At 40.1% G+C, this 24,484-nt stretch overlaps 2 protein-coding genes across 2 annotated transcripts; both read right to left on the bottom strand.

Annotated features, from left to right (window-relative positions):
• Positions 1 to 1,290: 1,290 nt before the first annotated feature.
• ndfip1 (Nedd4 family interacting protein 1) lies at positions 1,291 to 14,138 on the bottom strand. The gene is made up of 8 exons (XM_083785222.1): positions 13,960 to 14,138; positions 10,767 to 10,863; positions 10,106 to 10,245; positions 9,287 to 9,374; positions 7,459 to 7,583; positions 6,593 to 6,659; positions 3,972 to 4,080; positions 1,291 to 3,464 (listed from the first exon to the last, which is right to left on the bottom strand). The coding sequence occupies exons 1-7, from the start codon at positions 13,993 to 13,995 to the stop codon at positions 3,974 to 3,976; spliced, it is 660 nt and encodes a 219-aa protein (XP_083641348.1). The 5' UTR covers positions 13,996 to 14,138; the 3' UTR covers positions 1,291 to 3,464; positions 3,972 to 3,973.
• Positions 14,139 to 14,848: 710 nt separating this feature from the next.
• On the bottom strand, positions 14,849 to 23,891 carry gnpda1 (glucosamine-6-phosphate deaminase 1). Its single transcript, XM_083785220.1, has 7 exons — positions 23,777 to 23,891; positions 23,373 to 23,531; positions 20,904 to 21,005; positions 20,620 to 20,802; positions 20,134 to 20,318; positions 16,904 to 17,078; positions 14,849 to 15,564 (listed from the first exon to the last, which is right to left on the bottom strand). The coding sequence occupies exons 2-7, from the start codon at positions 23,494 to 23,496 to the stop codon at positions 15,503 to 15,505; spliced, it is 831 nt and encodes a 276-aa protein (XP_083641346.1). The 5' UTR covers positions 23,497 to 23,531; positions 23,777 to 23,891; the 3' UTR covers positions 14,849 to 15,502.
• Between the last annotated feature and the right edge of the window lie 593 nt (positions 23,892 to 24,484).

The following is a 24,484-nucleotide window of genomic DNA, read 5'->3' as shown; positions in this document are numbered from 1 at the left end:
AGTTTTTAGCCGAATGAGTGTTTCTCGTGCAAAACTAATGCTTGCAATGGATTCAGAATCATGAAACCCCCCTAGTTTGACCCGTCACATGCTACTAAAAGCATAATGAGTTTTTTAAAATGTTGCCTTACTGTATATTGGATGTTATGCTAATTATGTAAATTGCCCAACATAATGCAAGTTAGCATCCGGCAGTTTCTAAATGCTGGGGACCATTTCTAACATGAAACTTTAGGGTACTCAAAATGTCCGGGTTCACAAGTTCTATGGGCTGACAAGTCTGAATAGGTTGAGAACCACTAGTGTACTCTACTCTACTACACCACGTACCAGAACACCATCAACTCTACACTTCATGTCGAGGACTCAAAATTGACATGTACTGCATTAGGCTGTGGACCCCCATTTGAAAAGATTTGTTGCCTGCAGGGGCCCCATTAGAGAAGAATTGTGTTAGATTTAGTACAGCATTCTACAACTGTCTGTACTGTAGGTGGGGAGAGAGATACATATATGATCTGAATAGTCATTCAGAAATGATAGTGAAATTAAACACTTTCCCCAGGTGTCTCTATTTTGGGCATATTAATAGCCAAAAACGAATTCAGTGTCACTGGAAGGAGGTTTGATGATCTGACACTGAGTTATCTCAGTCAGTCAGTTATATCTAGACAAAGACAGATAGTGCATGCACATCCTAATCACAGTCCAGGTGCTGGCAGATCAGCAATCAATAAGAGTCTTCACACTGGTTCCCAGCTCCACTATGTCACGCTCTGGCATCACAATCTTACAGCAGTGGAACCGTGACACTAAAATAAAGTTTCAGTACATGGATTCCTTTGTCAAGTGAAATGACACTACTACAGTTTTCTCTGACTTGTGATCTGCTAAATCTGTAATCTCATTTTTGTAATTCTGACAATCCAAGTCAAACACAGATATTATTGCACTATAAAAATAAATGGATCTATACTATCCATAGATTACTTTTCATTAATGGAATAATCAAGATAATATATATTTATATATATTATGGTATATATATTTCACTCTTTCATAACAAGTGTCATGCAAAAATAGTGTAGGTACGCAATCTACAAGTTCACAACACATCAAGTGGTGTGTAGATTGTAGATTTGGCTCTTCATTTGTTTGTTTCTTTCATGTTTTATTATGAATGTATTATTTTATTGAAATATCAAGTTTTTAAATAATCGATTATGTCGGCTTTGATGAAGCACGTATTGCTGTGCTTGATTTGTAATAATAATGAACAGTAAGCCAAAATGCATTAAAAGTGACATTTATTTAACATGAAGCTTTTCTTTTACAATAAAACAATATCATAACATAAAACCCCAAGGTCGCAGCTCTACGGCACACAGAATAAAATATATGGTTTTGCATTGAAGCTATGGTTGTCGTACCGATCAGAAGAGAACCAACTCTGGACTGGAACGATGCAGATATAGAACTTACAGCGTTCAACCTTCTGTGGTACAACCAACCAACTAAACACAAAACCTTAGCAGGTTTAGCTAATAAGTTGGATTTTGTCATGAATAACAGACTAATAATGTTACAAGCTCAGTACAAAACAGAACCAACTCAATGAACCGCTTCAGTCTGACACTCATGTATGTAGGTCAGTAATTATGAACTTCAAAGACCCCCAGTTTGATATGCATTTAAGCCTGCATTTAATAAAACAAAATTACAATTATTTGTCTTATTATAACTCTGAGTGTACAAATGGGACCAAATGGACTGTTATGGGTCCATTTGGTCCCACTTGATACAATCAGAGTCGGTTCCATATGTAGAGTTACGGACCTGTAAGGGTCCACATGGTTCCATTTGTTCACTCTCAATAGTTACAGACCACCTGGGGGGACCCCTGGGCGTCACAGGAGCCCATGTTGAGATTGAGAACCACTGATGTAGGGAGAAGCCTGTGGGATTTAATTGGTTATGTTTCTAAAAGTGCACCCGTTTACAACAATCTTTGATATCATAGTTTTAACACCGACTAAATTACTCTTAACATACGTACATACTATGCAATAAGTCGCTTTATTAATCCCCCGCAAACTGAAAAAATAAACATCTTCCCCTAAACATCCCATCAGAGACAATTCAATCTTTGTGTAAAAATCCACCCTAAAACAGATTAAAAACAATCTATCTCTAAAATTATGAACTTTTACTTAATTGTATTTTTTTTTTAATCTTGAGGGCATTGTAAGAATAATAAATTGTATGCTGACTGAAGTTTTCTCAAGTATTTAGTGTACATCAAAAAGAACCTTTTCAATCATTTTAGCGGCAAATGTATAAAGCAGGAAATGTTCCCATCGGTGCAAACACCATTCACAAAGGTCAGATCAGGATGGACAACTAAACAGTGAAACACATTCTGCTCTAGAGTGGACTTTCCCCTGATTTAATGCACTAATTCCTGATGTATGGATGCAATTTCATTTTTCATGTTCTTTCTATATTTTACTTGGGTATAGTGTACATGGATTGCATGCATGAATGTTTGTATTATGACATCTTTATGAATAGTTTCTAAAATAAAAAATTAAATAAAAAAGAAGAAAACATTAACAGTGGAGACACTGGCTCCGATAAGGACACCACTATACTTAAAGCCAACAGGTGAGTGAGAGATATAAACAACCGAATGATACATGTGGTCAGTTGAAGACATCTTATAATAGTCAACACATAACGGTGACATTACCGTGACAAAACATATTGCATGCTCATGGGAAGTGTCTCTAAATTAGCCTGGCATGGCCAGACTAATATCACTGCGTAGATATTAAATCTGGATACAAACAGATTCCAACATCACAACAAAAATTGGTCACCCACAACTCTGGGGTGAGCAAAATGTAATTCAAACTGAGGAGTGCCAGATCAATTTCAACAGGGTATATATATATATATATATATATATATATATATATAGATTCATCCACTCATCCCTCATTCCAGGCGATCTCAATCAAAATGACACGAAAAAAATACCTGTTGGCTTTCAGCAAAAGTGTCATCAATGCAACACTGATCCCTAGTGGCGGGAGGGGCAGATGCATGCTAGTACAACTACCATCAAAATGATATCATAAGGCATTATTATTATTATTATTACTCATACATTACAGATGTGAAAGTGAATAGCACTTAACATTCGCCACTAATGAGCACAGAACTACTATTGTTTCAGTTTTTCCGTTAATAAAGTTTCAAACATGACAGAACACACATTGTGACATGGTTCCTGAATGTTAATGCATGCTGTCATCGGTCGCAACTCGTACGCTAACCTTCCCCCGGCGGACCCGGCGATGACGTGATGGCTTCCGTTTAGTTTGAAACGTTTAGAAGAGTCGTTGGCTCTGATGGTATATTCATCTGCATCCAATGTTCCTAAATCCACGTTATGGAAAGTTCTGCTTGAAGAGAAACACAACAAGTCAAACCTGGTTATGGATGAAATGGACTAAATCTTCACATTGCATTAAAACATTATGCCATGATAAAATGAATTGTGTGTTGGTAAGGTTGTCACTATCATCAAACTTCGTTTGCCTTTAAATGTCTCGATGAATTGAATACACAGGACCCTAAGGGAAACAAGCTCTGAGAGCTTATCTGGGTTATCCTTTTAGCATTCTTTTGCCACCGTGCAATTGTGTTTGTGACATTGAAACATATACTGTAAATGAAATTCTGTTCACCTTTTACACAAACATAGTTTGTAGATCTACTATTTAGGCTACTAAGATGTATTAACAATTTTTCAAGAGATGGATTTATAGTGGCTAAATGATTTGATTATCTCAAATAATTGCATTCAGGCAATGATATCATGTCATAATTGTGATAGACCTACAGTATGTGTTGGGCGTTTAGTGTGTACTGTGGCCATTCAACAACATAGTGTACCGGTATCTGACCTTTAATAGATAAACAGCACCCTTGTCCGGGGGAGGGTGGCGTATGCAGGGTCCGCCAGTTTACGAACTCTGGAATAGTTGACGAACCCTCGGATGAACAGCATGAAGCCTGCAATTACAGGACATACAGGACATTATCAATATTTGAACCAGGGCTTGAAAAAGGTTCAAAGAACGAAAGTGGAATTTGGAAATAGTTCTCCAAAACGTTCTTGTTTGTTCACATTTTATGTTAATATTATCTTATCTCCATGCTGATGCACTTGCTGCGTAACGTCAAAAATTGTCTGAAAAAATAACCCATGTTCCAATGGAACTGATGTAGATAATATTTGGTCAATAAGCGACTTGTTCATGTTTTTTCATTGGTTAAATATTTATAAACCCCACAGACTGAAACCTCTATAATGTTTTTGTTTGTCACATTTATTTATTTCATTTCTATAAAAAATCTCTGCTTTACATCACTGGTTACATAATGTGACCTAAATAAGGAGGAGCAGGATATTTAATGGTGGGTAAAATTACAGTTTTCATGCAGGTCTGCTCTAGGTCATTTTTGTAGTAGAGATTGGTATGCTGCTTCCACACAACAGCTACAGTACATGAACATTCAAAAGATATTTCTTAAGACAGGAGGAACTGAAACGTGTTAAATATGTCATAGAAATGAAACACCCTACTTTAAATGTAGGAGTATGTGAGCATATTTTAAAGATTATAATAGCAGTGGACAGTGGTACACACAGGGACAATGTGACTCAAGGTTTTACAGGGTGGTTTAAAGGTAGGGTAAGTGATATTATTGGGTTAAAACAAAAAGGTTTTTGTTGAAAGATAAACAACACTAATATTGTATCTTGCATTGCTTGCACTTGTACAGATTGTTCTTCTTACACATTACCGCATATGTATACTTGGTTCTTTCTTCCATACTCATTGTTTACTATTTATTTATGTATTATTACGTGTATATTACTGTACATAAGAAAATAAGTAGTTATCCTCATTACTGTATTGCACTTCTGGCTAGACACCACACTTCATTTCATTGTCAAAGTATTTGTATACTCGGTGTGTTCAGTGACAATACATTGAATCTAATTCTGATGGTAATCGTTGCTAGAGTGTTTGTTCAATAACAGGAGTCTCCCTGTCTCTCCAGCTCTTTAACCCATTTAGGCCTTCTAAATCCTGACAGTTTTCTGAAATACCTATATTTCTAGGCCTATATCACTCCATATTTCATGTCAAGGACCCCAAAAATGATCTGTAATTGGCCTCCGACTCCCATCTGAAAATATGTTGTTCCAGGGACCTTCCCAGAAGCAAAGATTTGAGTTAAAAACGTTTGTTCTGAAAAAATATGTTCCAAATTTGAGGCACATTTTCACGATTTTTCAAAAAAATGTGTCGCGCTATGAGCTTGTAGATCAAACAGAGATTTTACAGAGATCGATGTCAAACGAAACGAAAATGCAGAAAATTGCCGTTTCACACGTGCGTGCTGCCGTTCACTTCCTTGTTTACGGCTCAGAAAGAATGGCTGGTATCTCCTAATCTAGGGAGCTCTCCATGGTTTTGACCAGATGGGTATACAGTACTTCTGTCTTCATTTCTGACTTCAACATGCCTCTCGTTTATATTAATGCTTCTAGAGACTTTATCGGAATCATCGCGAGGTAAGCAAGCAATTATGCCTCCCGGTGAAAACATTTCAGCCAATCAGGAGAGAGTAGCTATTTGCGCTCAAGTTGTTATAGTGTTCCAGTTCCAATGTTGTCTGCTCATTTAATTGTGTAACTTGTTTAATCTGTATCCTCTATCCTGATTGGATAAAATTTGTATCTCGACCATAGACTGTAAAAAATATGGACAAAGCGTTCCCCGGGTCTAACATGAACGTAAAATGAAGCCTGTAATGATATGCTAATTCCTGATGTAAGTCGCCATCTTTTGGTACCAGCTGGCCATTGGCTGGCTCCGTTTTGTACCAGCTGGTCATTGGCTGCCCAGACAACGAGGCGGGACTTCCCCCCTTCTTCTCCGTTGGTTTTTATTTTGACTCGAGTGGGAGGAGAAGACTCTTGAGTGGGAGGGGAATCCCGATCATAGACTGTAACGGTAGCCACGCCCCTCAGAACATACGCGACTTTATGGTCATTTTTTTAATTAATGGGACCATAATTTTCCAAAAAGAATATTATGACATTAGAAATGAGACTTTAAACTAGTGACTGGAAGAAGAAAGTATTCATGACCATGTTTATTAAGGTAATACAGTCTAGGTGAAGTTGGGCCAAAATACATGGGCCTCTATGGAGCTATGGGGCTTTTTGGGTCCAGTCCAGCGCCACAACAGGCCATTATATGAACTACCGATTTCAAATGAGGCTTCACGAAATATCTGGCTGACTGCCCCCCTGATCTCGACCTGAAAATGCATTTTCTGTTAAAAAAGCTGGAGACATGAAGACTTCTGTTACTGAACAAACACTTTAGTATACAGTATAGCAATGAGTACTCACAATATAACCACAGAAAACCACTTACACCAACTTTAATAATAATAATGTTTTATATAGTGCTTTTCTAGGTATCCAAAGTCGGTTTGAACTCACCCAGTGCCAGGAACACCCACCACAGCCAGTACTGACCATCAAAGTAGCCGGGGAAGTAAGTGGAGAACTGCAATGTTTGTAAAGAGAGAACCGATTAGGAGCAATACATCGATTCTTAATTATAAGGTTGTTACACAGGCATACGATAAGAAAATCACCAGTTATTTGTATCCCTTTTTTCTCCCCACTTTAGTCGTTTAACCTTCCCCACACATTTCTGTGTGTTGTCACTGCTGTACTGTGTTTTCACCCTACTGGCCTCACCTGCCAGTTAGGAGGCCCCAATGGGAGGACGTAGTGCGTGCCTCAGTCCTGTTCCTCCCGTTTAACCCATTTAGGCCTGACCTAAATAGCAGACCTACAAGCGCGTAGCGCGGCACCTAGATCTGCTATTTTTCAATAGCTAAATTATAACATGTTTAAAACTCCAAAAGGGGTTCCCGCCCAAAATGGTTTAACACGCACCAACACTGACACGGCTAATTATCTTCCTATAGATAGACGCTCAGCCAATCCAGATGCTCAGTGGTGGATTCTTAACCCCATGGTTATGGTGGGCAGGTATTGTACTCCTGCGCCATCCGAGCGAGTGGGGTTGCACACGTGTGTGTCTGTGTGTGTGTGTATGTATCCAACCGCATGTATGTAGATTTATATATGTATATGCATATGTATGTATTATGTGCTCCCTTTGTTCTTTTAAAAACACAGAATAAACTTACTTACCTACCTACCTACGTATGTATATATATATATATATATATATATATACACACACACACACATACACACACAGTATACAGTATACATATATACAGTATACGTACAGACTAGCGCTGTTCTATAAGGCTCAAAAAGGCTCTTACCCGGACAATGAGAACCCATTTGATGAGCGACAGGCCGAACCCTGAAATGGCGCCGTATCGTCCGGCTGCCGACGTGGTCAGACAGAACGACAGGAAGAAACCAATCCAGTTGAAGAGGAATGCCACTGGAAACACACCAGGAGACAATCATTCATCAGCTCACAGCAAAGAGCAAACGCGCCAGCTTCATTCTGGTCACATTCATACCAGAGAGCTTTGCTGCGATTAAAACGAATCCTGCTGCGCATTGTCAGAAAGTGCGCTTCGTTTGGCAGGTGTGAAGGCTCATTCGAATCCTAATGCGCAGCAAATAACCGCATTTTACTCCGCCCAAAAACGTGGGTTTCACTTCGCTTCGAATCGCACTTGACTACGATTCGGTGCAGGTGTGAATGCAATCCGCAGTAAATAAAGGAAATGAAGCAAACATAATGTGGCGGGTGAGGAGCTGAACACAGTTGGAGACGGAGAAGGCATATTTTACGCAGCGCAAAGATGTCCCGTTACTGTGGATAGACGTGGTCGAATAAGGAGACTGAAGCCCTGATCGAAATGAGGACGTGTACATTAATCAATTGTTTAAGAAAACACATAAAAACACTGCAGTGTATTATAGCCTACATAATATTCTGTCTGTCTGTCTGTCTGTGCGTGCCGTAAACATGGAGTGCTGTCACTGTGTGGGACTGGGGAGTTATATCAGTGCGCTCATGCAGCGCTGTGCCTCCATGCCCAAAAGAACAGTGTGTGGCGGCTGCGTGCGTAGAGAGAGAGAGAGAGGGGGGGGGGGGGGGGGGGTCCCAGACGGCACGACACATGCACGTTATGAGTGTAATTTTATCACCATAGATTTCACTGTGTAGGCTATAGTTTATGAATGGAACACATTGATAAAGGTCCCCCCTGCTGCGTTTCCAATTGCTGCGAATGACAGTGTGAAGGCAAACCGCAGCCAATTAAATATGCAAGATTCCAATTTCCCCGCACATACGGATCTGAGTCTACCGAAGTATTAGGTGAGAATCTGACCTTAGTTAACCCATTTTGGGGCGGGAAGCCCTTTTGGTGTTTTAAACATTATGTTATAATTTAGCAGTTGAAAAATAGCAGATCTACAAGCTCATAGCGCGCCACCGAGTGGCGCGCTGCCGCTACGAGCTTGTAGGGTCTGCTATTTTTTTTTAATCGTGAAAATGTGCCTGAAATCTTTGAATATATATTCTTTCAGAGCGAGTTTTTAACTCAAATCTTTGCTACTGAGAGGGTCCCTGGAACTACATATTTTCAGATGGGGGTCAGCGGCCAATGTCATATATATTTGGGGTTCCTTGACATGAATATGTTTGAGAACAACTGACATAGAAACATGGGTTTTTAATAAAACTGTCAGGATTTAGAAGACGTTAAACAGAAGGGTTAAACGCTAATTATGTTTGGCAGCTCAGATTAATACTATGGAGTCCACTGTGCAAAGAACTGAATATATATAATTAAGAGGAGGTCCACACTCTACAGTAAAATGTCACCTAATTGTTTCTTCTATATTCCATATTTGACAACTAGAAGTAGGAATAATAACTCTGTGCTTCCGCCACAGGCTTTAACCATTTAATATGCGTTCCGTAGGGTTCTATAATAACAGGTCCTTTACAGGGTTGTGGGCTTGTAGATTGGCTATATTTTGTGAAATGTTTACTCTAGAATAGTGATGCTAGCACAGTGCACACACACACACACCTGTAAAGCAGATTTCTTTACATAATGTGAAACGTATCAGCATTCAGAATGCTACTAATCACATCTCACGCTAACAGAAACTTGAACTTACTGAAGAACGTCAGCATGAAGATTCCATCGTTTCCTATCCTCAGCTGGTCAGCATCTTCAAAGTCGTCCCGTGCCACAAAATCGTCCTCCTGCATCAGGAACAAAGAATGAAGAAAAAGATTACATTAATTATGTTTTCCCTTATTAATGTTGTGTGTGTGTGTGTGTGTGTGAACATTTTGGCACACATACCTAATATAAACATTAGGGACTTCAAAAAAAGATTCTACATTTCTTCTTTTTTTATATATATTTTTTTGCGGCTTACGCCTTTTATTGGGTTTTTTTGGAAGGGACAGACAGTAGGCTGACAGGAAACGGGAGAGAGATGGGGGAAGACATGCAGTAAAGGCTGTGTCGGGCTCGGGAGTCGAACCCGCGGCACACTGCGACTGGATTACCAGTCGGGTGCCCAGACGGTTACGCCACCGCCTGGGCCAGATTCTACATCTTTAACCCACGGTTTCTGTAGGGGGGAGTTTCCCCGGTGGCCGGTCGACTTTTCGTAGTTACCAATTATATTACAATAATATTTAGTTAAGTAATTATAAAAATACATTGTACAGTATGCACTAATTTAGCGTATAACTTCATATTCCCCTGACAGTGTAAAAGCAACAAGACATCAATTCTGCTGAAAATATTGGAGCAATAATAATAATAATAATAATAATAATAATAATAATAGATCAAACATATCATATATCACTTTTCTAAACACTGATGTTTTACAGTGGATAAAAAGAAAACCAACAAAACCAAAAACGTCAATGAGTACAAGGGAATAATATAACATTGATATATGTAAGAACATACGTACCGTCACTCTCCCAGTGACCAGAGGGACGGCAGCCTCAACTTTGCTTCTCTCCGCTTCGTCGTAGGAGGGGAGCGTCGTGGCCACATTGTACGACGGGGGGTTGGGGAATCTGCTTCCATCTTCTTTGTACTCAAAAAATGCTACAAAGGCAAAATGGCTTCTGGTCTGAGTGAGAATGAACCACTCCAACGTATGAACAACGTCTTGAACAGAACTAAACTGATTGGACTAAAGTTGCAGCCAGGCTTCTCTACGACACTCCCTATGGACACAGATCTCTATAGCAACAACTGAAGTAAATATAGACTTCACATCTCTCTGTGTGGGTTTATAATCACTAATATGTGCTGCTCTGGGCCAGCAAAGTCATAGCTACGTACAAATAACCTGACAAAATGTACAAATTAACCACATGAAGCCTATAGCATCCTAATTTTAGGGTTCAAATTCACCAAAGATATCCCATCTACCAGCTCACAACGTGTCGCTACGCTTTGTGAGCTGGTAGATCGGTCATTTTTGGCAAAGATATTTGGTCTAGACTAGGGGGGGAAAGGGAGTGGTCCGATGGAGTTGTGCATAACAGGAAGTAGAAGACTCTGGGTTTGTTTGAGCCATTTGACTGTTGGGAGTCTCCTGAAAGAGACGGCTTGCAGCTCACCTGCATTTGCGGCAGAGATGCTGCTGTAGGGTGGGGGGGCGTCCTGGACGGGGGCCTCCTCCTGGGATGTCTGGGCGGGCTCCTCCTCATTCACCAGCTGAGGAGATGTTAAGACAAACACAGCCATGTCTCACACTCGAATCACAACAATGTCCTCGTGGCAAAGTTCAACGCCATACGGGGTGCAAATAATGGCAATGATACAGCATTTTTTACCAACTTGCAAGCTGGTCTATATTCACTATATTCAAGCTGGTCTATATTCAGGCACTGACTTTTAGTACTTTTTCCTCATTGGCTGTCCTTTAAGCGAATGGGGAGTCCACAATCAATGTCTCCCATACTCTGAACGGCATTGTTGCATCATCCATTACATCTATGAGCGCTCGGGTTCTATTATCAGCGTGATGCTGTCTGATATATTGATCTTTTTGATTGATGAATGGCCGAAACAACACGGTTCACAGAGAGCACCCCTCCCCCCTAGGCTCTGACAACAGCCTAGTTACATTATTAGATCATTACACCTCATCTGCACAGGCAAGGAGCGAGTGTTCCGATGGTGAAATCGCACGAAACACTGTCCTGATATGGATCGTCCGCCATTGCGTTGCGTCGTAGCCTAAACCAATCAAATAACCAATAAATAGTAGCGTGTAGATCTCAACCAAGTTTGTATTAGAAGCCTAGTAGTTATTATTTTGGTATGTTTAGCCTACAGTTTGTTGGCTTGTTTGTGCCGTGCATGAATAAATCCACTAGTGAGCTTTACATGTGAAAGGCACCTTCATTTAACTCTTGAGTTTAATAAATTAATATAATGTTTAGTAAGAGTCATGACAGTACGTTTTAAGGGGTTTGCTTTTGCTTACCGCAAGCTGATATAATATGACTCCCAGCAAAATGAAAAACCGTATAACCACTTATAAGCACTATTTTGCATGAAGATTGAACATTTATGCTCAAAATATGAACATGAGGCTGAAAGTGGTTAATTTCACTATAATTTCACCAGGTAGAAGGTGAAATGACCTCTATATGAGAATCGTACGTTTCTCTCTCCCCACCTACAGGTTGTAGAACTCTGTACTAAATCTTAATCTAAGAACTAATCTGTGGGGGTCTCCGGGGCCTCTGTCTCCACGGGGTGCGAGCGAGGGCTGGATGCAGGCCGGGCCCGTGACTAATAAGGTCATATATCTGATGTATATTGTGAGTCATGTCTCCTGCTCTTTTCCTGCCTAGCCTTACACTCAAATTTGAAAAATGTTTTACTGTTGTAGTTATGTCAAGCTGTTTTTCTGTTAACCTTTGTGTGCGTTTTTTTGTTGTTTTTTCTTCTGTTTTTGTTTTCTTGGATTCATATGTTGAATCATGTTGAAAAAAAACAAACTAATCTGGATCTTCTCTTATGGGGTTCCTGGACACAAATGTTTGAGAAATTACCACAGTACTAGAGAGCGTAAGCAGGCGCGACCACACAGTGCATGTGCATGTTTAACAGACCACATGTTTACCGTCACATGGTTCTATACACAGCATGAGGCATGTAAACAGGGGAAAACAGAAACATAGTCTGGTGGTCATAGTGCTGGTCAATCAACAGAAAATAAAGTGATATAAGGGTGATTTATATTAAACCGAATAAACGAGAAGCAAGTTTTATTTTATCTTAAAATGAATTTTCATTCTCCTGGCTGCTATTTTGTCGCTCACCCTGAATATTCCGACATACAGATTCTCATTGGTAACATGTGTACTCTTGCTGATGTTGAGCACTACACGTAACATTCTGGTGTAGCACCCGTCTAGAGCCTTCTGCAGAGTTGGCTTCAGGGTACAGCATTCACTGCCATATAGGAGAACAGATTCTACCGTCGCGTAGAAGAAGCCGAGTTTGATTTGTCGGGGGAGGTTGGAGTTCCATATATATATATATATATATATATATATATATATAATCAATTAAAACCACTTAAATCCTGTATTATACTTTGTGTTTTGGTGTACAGAAATATATATATTTTTTATGTTAATTAATCGTAATCGAGGAAAAAGTGTGACAGAATGGTGAAATGAAGTTTCAGGTCAAGTCATATCACTCAGCCCTACTTCAAAGACACAAGCCTGCCTGCCAAATGAGGCAGGCTTATCTGAAGACAGTAACCTTTGATAAAGCAGTAATCATTCACGCTGTAACTAACCAATGGACCAGGGTTGTAAGGCTATCATGATTTCATTTACTATTACAATGACAATAAAAAGGGGTTGACACTAACAGTTGCCTGGCTGCCTGTGGCATGTAAAGAAAATGTTTGAGCAAGTGGAGTTTGCTTTCCAGTTGCCCGACGGGCAAGAGTGTTTGAAAGGGGAAGCAACCGTATTCATTAAATATTATTGGTTATTCATTAAACAATGATGCTGCTAACATTTTACAAGTATAGCAGTTGCGCTCATTCAGACTTTCAAAAGTGACTGTCACCACTCACCACCCGGGAGTTATCGATTGGATTTAAGTAACATTCATTTGATTACAGTACACAAACAATAAAGGAATCCTGGACCAATTAAATGACATAGGGCCTACTGCAATGTGTAATAATTATTTTAGATGGGGGTCAGAGATACAAATCTTGTCAAATTGGGGTCCTTGGACCTTGAAATTAAAAAAGGTTGATGTCGACCGGAAAGGTCCCATCCCATGGGCATGGCGGTGCACTGACTGGGTGTGTTTGTTTACAAATTAATATTTATACTAGACTAGAACAACACTGGGAGGAATACCTGTTATACCATACTTAGGCCAGTAGGAGGCACTGGATGCTTTTAAACTGAAACGTGTCAAATATAATTACTTGTATCATGTTACATAACATAACATGATCTTATTGAGTTAATTAATTATCAGTCCACTTGGCGATTATCACTTTGATACAAACACATTTGATTTAATATAATGAAACAAGATATTTTCTTTTCCACAGACTGGAGGAGATGACTGATTAAAGTGCTTTTATTATGCTTTTATTTATTTGTTTAAATAGCAGATCCACAAGCTCACAACGCGTCGCATCGCGAAACGTTGTGAGCTTTTAGATCTGCTATCTTCGGCGAGCGACACCGTCATGCGACAAAAATACAAATGAGGCGTTTTCAGCCGTGAATGTAGCTGTGAAATGTCGAATTTACGTACCTCTTGGTATCTGACGTTGCTGTTTTGCTCCGCCATTGTATTCAGATCGCTGTAATGATGTAGAAACGTCCACTTCAAGCTTGAAGATGCGTTAGTATTGTTGTATGAAACAGATCTTCGTATTAGCTGAGATAACGTTGACTTCAATACAAGTCGGCCATCTCCTTTTCCCCCGCCCGTCCCAGTCAATACGCTCAGCGTTACACCAAAACTAGTGACCAATCGATTTTGAATTGAATCCATGGGTCGCCTAATTACCAAAATGTTAAATGCCTGACTGTAAAGCATACATAATGAGAATGTTATCAGTTTCCATCAACAGCCATCAAGATTTATAATTATCAAATCAATTATCATGTGGACAGTGTCACAGTGGCCGTATTCCGTAACTGAAGTAAAAAACGTAAAAAAAGACAGATCCACAGCGAGTCACACTATTGTATAGGTCACACATATCAGTGTAGCGCATGTTTCCCTGTCGTTATGGTCGTTCCATGTCATGTGATACAAGAAGAAAAGAGACAGCATGAAGCAAAGCACCCGTTCTCCAGTGGTGGAATTAGTACTACTGTAATCCGAAATTTTAATTAAAAGTGAAAGTAGACATACCGGTGTAGAGTGTGTTACAACTGTAAACGTGCAGTATTATGATCAAAATATACTTAAAACACCAAAATTAAAACTATTATAAAGAATAAAGCAGCATTGGTCTATTTCATAATGTTACTTTATAATATAACATAAATAGGGCCTACATATATAATTATACAAGTCTTTATTACATAATTATTGATCAGAAGGGACTTCACCCATTTTCAAATGATCTTAATCTTAATAGATATTAAAGCCTAATGTATTTATTATATTTCATATTGTTAATCTCAATCTGCAAAGTAACTGAAGCAAAGGTGATCAAATACAGAAAGTCATTGTACTTCCGTAAAATATTGCACAAATGTTTCCACCGCTGCCATTCTCAAGCAATACACTATACAGTAGTACTTAGAAAAGTGGAAATTAAATCATGTTTTATTAAAAGGATTACAAAGAAAGACAATACAAATGTCAAGGACCCCTGTAATGCCCGCTCATCATCAGTCATTAGATTTCGCTTCTGTCAGCTAACGATTAGTCTCGCGTAGTCACATAACTATTTCACAATATCTGTATAGTCTGGAACTACACCTCCTGAAATCTGAGTAATCTGTTTGTCATTTCAGTTTTATTTTTTATTTCCAATTTCCAAATTTATATTAGGATAAATTTGTACGGCTGTAAAGACAAAACGGAAGTGGGGAGGAGGCTTCACTTCCGCTTCATACTTTACTCATGATCAGAGCTTCCGCGCTACAGACTGTATGACAGAAGCATTTGAAAATTGTGAGAGGCACAGTCTGGCCACGCAAGACTAGCTAACGATTATTCTGTTGTTCACACTGTAGAAAACAAACATAATGTCCAAGCGTGGCTCATTTTCCCTTAACGAGGTTTCTCCACCAGGAGACAAAGGAATCAACTGAAGTTCAAGATGAAAGCGGTACTTTCAGTTCTTCTTGCCCATGCAGGGCAGTGGGTCCACCAGCTTGTTGTGTACATGCATCATACCTGAACAAAACAATCAGACAAACCAGCGTCAACACAGGAATGCTGTGAACAGTGGCAAAACCTCAATGTTCCTTTAATGACATGACCCTATTCTGCGATGAATATCCTCTGCAAAAATAGCAGATCTACAAGCTCACAATGCGGTGCAATGGCATGTGTTGCAAGCTTGTAGTTTGGCAATGTTTGTGTGACAATCTCACACTGTGGATTTTACTATGGATATCATTATCATTGTATTATTAACCCATTCTGAACGGGCACCCATTTTGGTGTCAGCATCATGTTATGCTTTAGCTATTTAAAAATAGCAGATCTACAAGCTCATATCGCGCCACCGAGTGGCGCGATACGAGCTTGTAGGTCTGCTATTTTTGAAAAATCGAAGAGCGACTGACATTTTTAGAATCTGATCTCAGGTCAGAATGGGTTCGTCAGACCAGCGTGTGTCCGGTGGAAACCTCGTATGAATCTGATCTCAGGTCAGAATGGGTTAATACAAAGTGTATCTTGAAAGCTGGAAAGGAAAGCAGGCAGACATCCTCTGGATGCTTTCTTAAGCAGTCGGTGCTCAGCAAAAGAAGACTTTTGGGATGGGTAGGAACCACACTTTGGTGGGAAAATGGCAGCACTCCAAAGATGGTATCCGTCCGAGTGGAATAGTAAGAGTGGCGACACGCTTTGAACTTGCCGCAAAGCAGGTGCCTATGGGCTATAGTTCCAAACATTGGAACTATCCCATTGAGATAGAATGAGCACTTCCGCATTCCATTGTTACAATGAGAGAGAGTCAATGCTAGTGTCGTCACTCTCATACTATTCCACTCGGGTATCCGTTTCCCTGATAATGATGTACTCTATGATTGTCATGTGACTAAAAGCTTCAGTATCTGTGATATTGTCAACCGATTGTTGATTGATTGATTCATTGTAAGCAAGGGCATGTAACCTACAAAAGAGGGCTGTGAACTTCCTCAGTTTACCTTTGAATCTGCTCTGGTGGCCGAAAAATGTTAGCCTAAAATAAAGAGAATGCATAACCGAGCCTTTGTCCTGCATCCGTTATTTTGGAGTGCCGCCATTTTCCCACCGTAGTGCAGTTCCTTTCTTCAGTGTATCTCCTAATCATCATTAGTATCCTAATCCAGATATAGCTTCATATATTTTTTACTTTCAATCTTGACACTAATCAGCACATCATTCAATCATGATAGTTTATTATTCCTGTTTACGTGGCGATGATCTGGGGCATAAACAGAACTGGAGGCAGCCTTGAGCGGCCTGGCACGACCATAAAACAATGATTTAATGAGTCATGGAGTCTTTAATGACCCAGCCTCACCCTTAAAGTACTTCACAGTTTTGACACGCAGCTCCAGAGTGGCATCCTCATCACAGACGAACACCGTCTGCGGGTGCTGCTGGAACGCAGACACCGTCCACATGTGATTGACGCCCTCCTCGATGGCCTTATAAAGAGCAAAGGACTTGTGTGCTCCGGTGATCAGGATCATGACCTGAGGAGAGAACGAATGTTATTCGTAATATAATAAGCTCAGTCAGTGTAATCATCTTTGGACCACAAGGTTATAGGTTCAATCCTGGACCCCGCCAGTGTAGGAGTAGCACGACTTGGGTGCGGCAAGTCGTGCGGCAACTACTGGTAACTGATGGTACTGTAGGTTTTGCACTACATCTCAGCAAGGAGTCTAGCACATTGAAACCGGGATAGACTCCAACGTTCTCTTCTGATACAGAAAATAGCCTCTCACACTCTACTTACTTACATAATAATAAAGTCACAGATACATAGGCAAGCAATACCTGTAGGGGAGGATGGGGGAAGATGAACCGTCGGGTAAGTTGAACCACCCCCTGTATCTTTAAAACTACACACATGAGTTGTCATGTGACCTCAAAATCAGGACACACCCACCATTTCAACCTGACTGTGAAGATGAGAGACATATGGACAAAGTGGAAAGTACATTTATACACAAAAAAGTGTTTTTTTGCTGGTCAAAGTAAAAAAAAAACTTTTCTGGAATAATCATTTTTATGTTAAAGCAAAAGCACCCAGGTCTAAACTTATATATCATGCATGTTGGTGATATACCAATGTATAAAACCCATGTGAATCATTTAGCTAAACATTAGTCTGGAGCATTAAGCTAGCCATGTTTTGTCAAAAAGTGGCCATGGGGCAAGTTGAACCAATTCCTTGGGTAAATTGAGCCAATTTTCTTAATGTGAATCACCATTAATATTTTTGTATTAAGTATTTGCTACTCAAATTATACTGAATGACCTTTAATTTGGATGTTTGCAAATGTTTGCAAATTTGCTATATTGTATTAACAATATTGCAAATATTATAAGGTTCTGAATAACAAACTTTATTTAATTGTCTTTATATTGTTTAAATAATAAATAAACAGATAAATAAGACTATTAGCAAAAGGGAAAACTGTTATTAAATTATTTTCAATAAGTGAATACATTATCTGTTCAAGTTTAAGCTCTTTACATTAAAATATCATGTGGTTCAATTTTGGATCAACTTACCCCTTACCTGGGGCAAATTGAGCCACATGACCAGTTTTTTTGAAAAGGTCATATTTTCATGGCCCTTTGTCATAGCTGCTTACTCATCATTTCAATTGATAAGAGGACATCCTGAAATATGTGTAGATCATTAGATTTGACTGCCATCTCATTTTGCCTTGCTTCCAGGTCAACTTAAGTAAAAAGTGGTTCATCTTCCTCCATCCTCCCCTATGTATCAAGAGCCATTCTACCAGACTATGGAGCCGTTTCCACCTGTCAAGGCCGTTGACACAAGCTGCCACAAGCTTAACAGCACTACAGTCACATTATGGCATTCGTTATGTATATATGACCTTGAATACACTTTTATATCTGCTGCTAAATGAGTCATCTATATTTGCACAATAGACTGACATTCTACCTAAATTATATTTCTATTTTGACCAGGTTATCTTTCACATTGTCGTGTTATCTGGCTGTTAGACAATTCAGTCAAGCTGCAAAGCAGTGGGAGAATTTACAAAAAAAAGTTAATAATAAATATGTCTGTGTTTTAATTGTTGTTGGGTAAATTTTCATGTACTGTATGTGGAATTTAACCCATCCTGACTATTAGGAGCAGTGGGTAAATACTGTAAATACTACTTAATGTTAAAAAAAGAACCATAAAAATGTTTCAATTGCAGAAATTGCCTCAATCAGGTTAATAAAATAACATACCATTACCAATAAACACCAATAATGCAGCTTTTCAACTCTTTTCATATCAAGTAATGTAATGTAACTCTTGAGAGTTAATAAGGGTCCATTTGGTTACTAACTCTCCATCTTTTAGATGAGGACCATCTGGAACCCCCTCAAGGACCACTGGTTGAAAACCACTGGTTTAAAACAGAAAAGACTGGCAGTGGCCTAGTGTTGAGCCAATTGATTGCCATGGCAACCCCTGAGCTTGTAGATCTTCACACATTTTCAGATTTTCTTTTTATCTCGTCCATGATGTGGATGATGATGTGTTGTTTGGCAATTGTCTGAAAGGACCTTGACACTAAAACTAGTCTAAACCAAACTAAAAGCCTTTTCAGTTTTCACAAAACTAAACTGAAATTGAAAGCAAAAAGTCGGAATGAAAGAAAAACTAACTAATAATAAACTATAATAACCTGGAGCACTGGCAGAGGTATGTCCCTTACATACATGTCTTTGGGTATGGTTTTACCCTTATGTACCTGTACACAAGATGTGACAATAAAGCACAACCTTGAACGTGCCCCAGTGTGTTCAAACCCAGAACAGTGCTAACTACTCAGCAACAGTACATCCCAGTACTGAGACTGTTTGTCAGGTGAAACCTGACATACAACAGCATAGATATAAAAAATATATAGATGCCTCATTGGCCGCTGCAGTTTGTTGTAGCGGCCTGTCTGCAACGGGAGGAGGAAGTCAAGCGGAATCTTGAAGGCACGCGCCTCTGATTGGCCCCTTCCATTCTTCTGTTTTGCTTCCGCTATGCTTCGCAAAGGAATCTCGGCAAAGCTTGCAAATGCAATCACACATCGCCATTGCCTCCATGTTGCCCCATTGCCTCCATGTCGCCCCAGAGCCGGAAGAGGCGGCTACCTTTAACTGTTTATGTACAACAGGCCCGTTTTTATTGGCGACCTAGTCATGATTGACTGCACCCTAAACCAATGGGAGTCTGACCCCATACTGCCTAAGCCAATGGGAGTCTGAACCACTCGTGAAGCCAATCACGTAGTAGCAACCTAGTCATGACTGGCTGTCTCCTAAGACCTAAGCTATGACACTCGCACCTCGGAAGTCTCTCCACCCAGTTATGAGCCAACTGTAGAGAAGGAAAGCCATAACAAATAACACAGTGATTTAACCAAAAACAGAACGTTGCAAACGAACGAAAGCAATTCATAAATGTGACAAATGTACCTTTCATGCCGAGAACGAGGAACAGGAAATAAATAACAAACCGCCCAAAAAAACAAATCCAATCTCCTGAGTCCTGACCTCTTTGGCATCCATGACGGTGCCCACGCCTACAGTCAGTGCCATGGTGGGCACCTTGGAGAGGTTGTCATCAAAGAAGCGAGCATTAGCCATGATGGTGTCTTTGGCCAACGTCTTCACCCTGGTCCTGGAGACCAGACTGGAGCCCGGCTCATTAAAGGCGATGTGTCCATCTGGCCCGATACCTGCCATGGAAGTATAATGTGCTTATTATATCATCGCAGGCGGGCAGAAACCTCCTATCTCCATATTCTAACTTTTTGCGTTTTCTAGTTAATTAACACCCTATTGTCTAGTGTCTACTTGATCATACTACAGCGTCACACAAAAGCATCATAAGTAAAGCGACGCGTTTTGAGCTTGTCGATGTGCTATTTTTGAATTAGTTTAGGACATATAAGGTTTCCACCCAACAGACAATTATTTATAATATGTGTTATACGATTGGTTAATACTTAATATGATCGAACCATTTGACCTCCTCACCGCCAACGAAGAGTTCAATTCCTCCAGCAGCTGTTATCTTCTCCTCGAAGGCTTCACACTCTACTTGAAGATCAGGAGCATTGCCGTCCAGAATGTGGGTATTTTCTGCTTTTATGTCAATGTGCTTAAAGAAGTTGTTCCACATGAAGGAATGGTAGCTTTCTGGGTGATCCCTGGGAAGTCCTATGTAATTTCCCCACAAAGTGTTACAAAAGTCACACTTCACATGTTTCCATTTCAGAACTAAAATGATTTAAGCAAGAAAATGGTCAGTCAGTACATACCTACATACTCATCCATGTTGAAGGTTTTTACATACTGGAAAGAGATATCTCCGTTTTTGAAATACTCTATGAGTTTCTTGTAACAACCCAGAGGAGTGCTTCCTACAGAGCATATGTGAATACAAAGAATAAACATATTGATGTATTTTTTTTTTATTAATAATTTGTATTAAATACACTAGAAGAAAAATAAAATGAAGTGGGAGTGACAGAGAAATGCAAATCCATGTCAAAGTGCAGGCCTATTCTTCAAATTTTCACCAACACATGATTTGCAATTTCTCCAGTTTCTGCCCAAATATCCCCAAGTAGCCCTAGTAGGTCTAGCCCTGAAACATGACTGCCATGATGATTATCATGACAGTCATGACTTAACTGCACCCTGTTTTTGGCGCTCGCTACATTTACAACAAAAACGTATATATAAACATTCGGATTTCAAATATAAAGTACTCACAATTTGTCCCAAGGGTGTTAGTTAGTTGCTGCTCCAGCGATTAGAATTGCTGCATCCCGCGTTGTTTAATAAAAAGCATTTTTATCCGAGTGCCCCGGCTACTTTTTTCAAACAGGGTTTGTTTGGGAAATCCACAGTTGCACACCGGGAGCGCACTCGCCTATTAGTCTGTATTGGCAGGGCGGTCAGCGTACCTATATCGAACACACCGAGTGCCACCCTCCGACCGACCGATGGGGGCGCGTAGTTGAAAGCAAATGGCAAAATAACAATAATAATAAAAATGCATTTTATTAAACAACGTGGGATGCAGCAATTCTAATCGCTGGTGCAGCAACTAACTAACACCCGTGGGACAAATTGTGAGTACTTTATATTTGAAATCCGAATGTTTATATATACGTTTTTGTTGTAAATGTAGCGAGCGCCAAAACCAGGGTGCAGTTAAAGGGACACTTCACCCTTTTTGCAAAAAAATATATGTTAATGACGTTTAGAAGCTTTAGAACACTTTCCTGGGGGTATTTATGTGTGTAATATGTGGTTTTAGATATTTTAGATTGTAGCAGTAGCCAAATTCCAATACCCAGAATCTCGGCTACTCGCTCACTCTCACTCAGTCACTCCAGCAAGGTGGTGTTATGGTGGAATTGGTGACCTGCTGAAATATGTGACAACCGTGTAGACAATCACATAATGTAAATGTGTCCTAATGTCAATTGTTGCAGTTTGTTCATTAGCAGAGTTCAACCTAACTGTATTTAGGGCCATGTATTTAAAGACTTCCATGTAATAGTTGTGTGAACAAGATGGTCACACATTTGGCAGGTCACCAATTTCACCGTCATTTGCCATGCTGGAGTGAGCGAGTGTGAGTGAGCGAGTGGCCGAGATATTGGGTATTGGAATTTGGCTAGTGAGCCTGTTGTCTCTGATGTCATGGACACTGGGCTCAGTTCCTTCCTGGACTACATGTTGTCTCAGTAAGACAGCTCTCCCCCTATCCACAAGGAGGAGCAGTGCACCAAAGAATTAAAAGTCCAAAGAAAAAAGTCCAGGAAGGTAGTGAGACCAGAATCCATGACATCAGAGACAACAGGCTCACTGCTACAATCTAAAATATCTAAAACCACATATTACACACATAAATACCCCCAGGAAAGTGATCTAAAGCTTCTAAACGTCATTAACATATATCTTTTTGCAAAAAGGGTGAAGTGTCCCTTTAAGTCATGAACCATGGTAGCCCTGTAAACATGACTCTCGTATTCATACGAGAGTCATGACGCAACTTCACCCTGGTTTTTGCAGACGCTACATTTACAAATAATTAAAATATATAAACATTCGCATTTCAAATATAAAGTACTCACAAAGTGTCCCACGGGTGTTAGTTAGTAGCAGCGCCAGCGATTAGAATTTCTGCATCCCGCGTTGTTTAATAAAAAGCATTTTTATCCGAGGTGTTATTTTGCCATTGGCTTTCAACTACGCGCCCCTATCGGTCGGGAGGAGGGTGGCACTCGGTGTGTTCGATATAGGTACGCTGACCGCCCTGCCAATACAGACTAATAGGCGAGTGCGCTCCCGGTGTGCAACTGCGAATTTTCCCAAACGAACCCCGTTTGAAAAAAGTAGCCGGAGAGCTCGGACAAAAATGCTTTTTATTAAAGAACGCGGGACGCAGCAATTCTAATCGCTCGCGCTGCTACTAACTAACACCCGTGGGACACTTTGTGAGTACTTTATATTTGAAATCTGAATGTTTTTATATACGGAAATCTTGTAAATGCAGCGACTGCAAAAAACAGGGCAAAGTTACTGCATGACTGTCATGATAATTATCATGGCAGTCATGTTCCAGGGCTAGAACCATGGCTATAGTAGGTCAGTTCTCCTTCAAATAGTGTCCAGTCTGGCAGTCTTCCCAATAAATAAAAAGGTGCCCATGCCCATTTCAAGTGCCTTCTGCATACTAGACACTAAATAGAAAATATGCAAAATCTGCTTACCAGTGGGAAGTCCCAAAGTAAAGTATCTTTCTGGTCCAGGACTGAACTTTAAAATCTTATTTCTAATGTACTTGGCAGCCCACTCGCTCGCCTGGTCGTAGTCGTTTAGGATGATGAGCTTCATGGTCCCTCAAGAACAGCAACTGTGTCTGTTAGGAGCTGGAACAAATTAATCAAAGCAACACACCGAAACGAGACTTTAGACTCATAAAGAACATTGATAAACACCATGATGATCCAACAGGGAGGAGCGAATAAAGGGGAATATAAAAAGGGTGTCAGAAGGAATACAACTATTGTAACGATTTGTAACCCCAGTGTAAAATGTTGATTGCTGTGGAAAGTTGTTATAAAATAAAAGTGAATATGATGAATTGCAGTGCATCTCTACGGCAGTAGCCTACCTGCTGTTTATCCAACGCTGTGCCTCTTGAATGTGCTCCGAAAAAAGCAGCACGGAACCAGATCAAGTCATATGACTGGAGTCGGATGCAAAACAACGCTCATTCGGAGGATTCCGGAGGGAGGCGGGCGTTAAACCCAAACTCCTTCCTTGAGGTGAATCACTGGTTCTCAAGGTGGGGCTCGGGGACCCCCACATGGCAGGTTCCAATTTACTGTTCAGAGCTCAGATCCCGTCTACTGTATCCGGTGAATTGCACACACACACACACACACACACACACACACACACACACACACACACACACACACACACACACACACACACACACACACACACACACACACACACACACACACACACACACACACACACACTTGATTGATTGATTGATTGATACAATCTCAAGAGGGTCCACCTTGTTCAATTCATCAAACCATTTAGAGACGTACAAATAAGACACTTCTATAGACTATAAAGCCAAAGAACATAACAGGAATTCATCATAAAGGAGGTAAAAAGGGAAAAGAAACATATACAGTGAGGGGAAAAGGCGTGGGGGGGATTCCGAATTGCAGCAGTCCGTAGGTGCCCTTTGAGAGCGGTTTTGAAGGAGTCAAGGGATAGACCCTATTCACGATGACGCTCGACAACTTCCGGTTCACGTCCGGGTTTGAGTTTACAGGGGAGCGGCATATTTCGCCCATAG

This window comes from Protomyctophum parallelum (assembly GCF_964188405.1).
Source record: "Protomyctophum parallelum genome assembly, chromosome: 16".
Classification (NCBI taxonomy): domain Eukaryota; kingdom Metazoa; phylum Chordata; class Actinopteri; order Myctophiformes; family Myctophidae; genus Protomyctophum; species Protomyctophum parallelum.
Note: the sequence above shows the minus strand (reverse complement) of the source record. Positions and strands in the feature narration are given on the sequence as shown.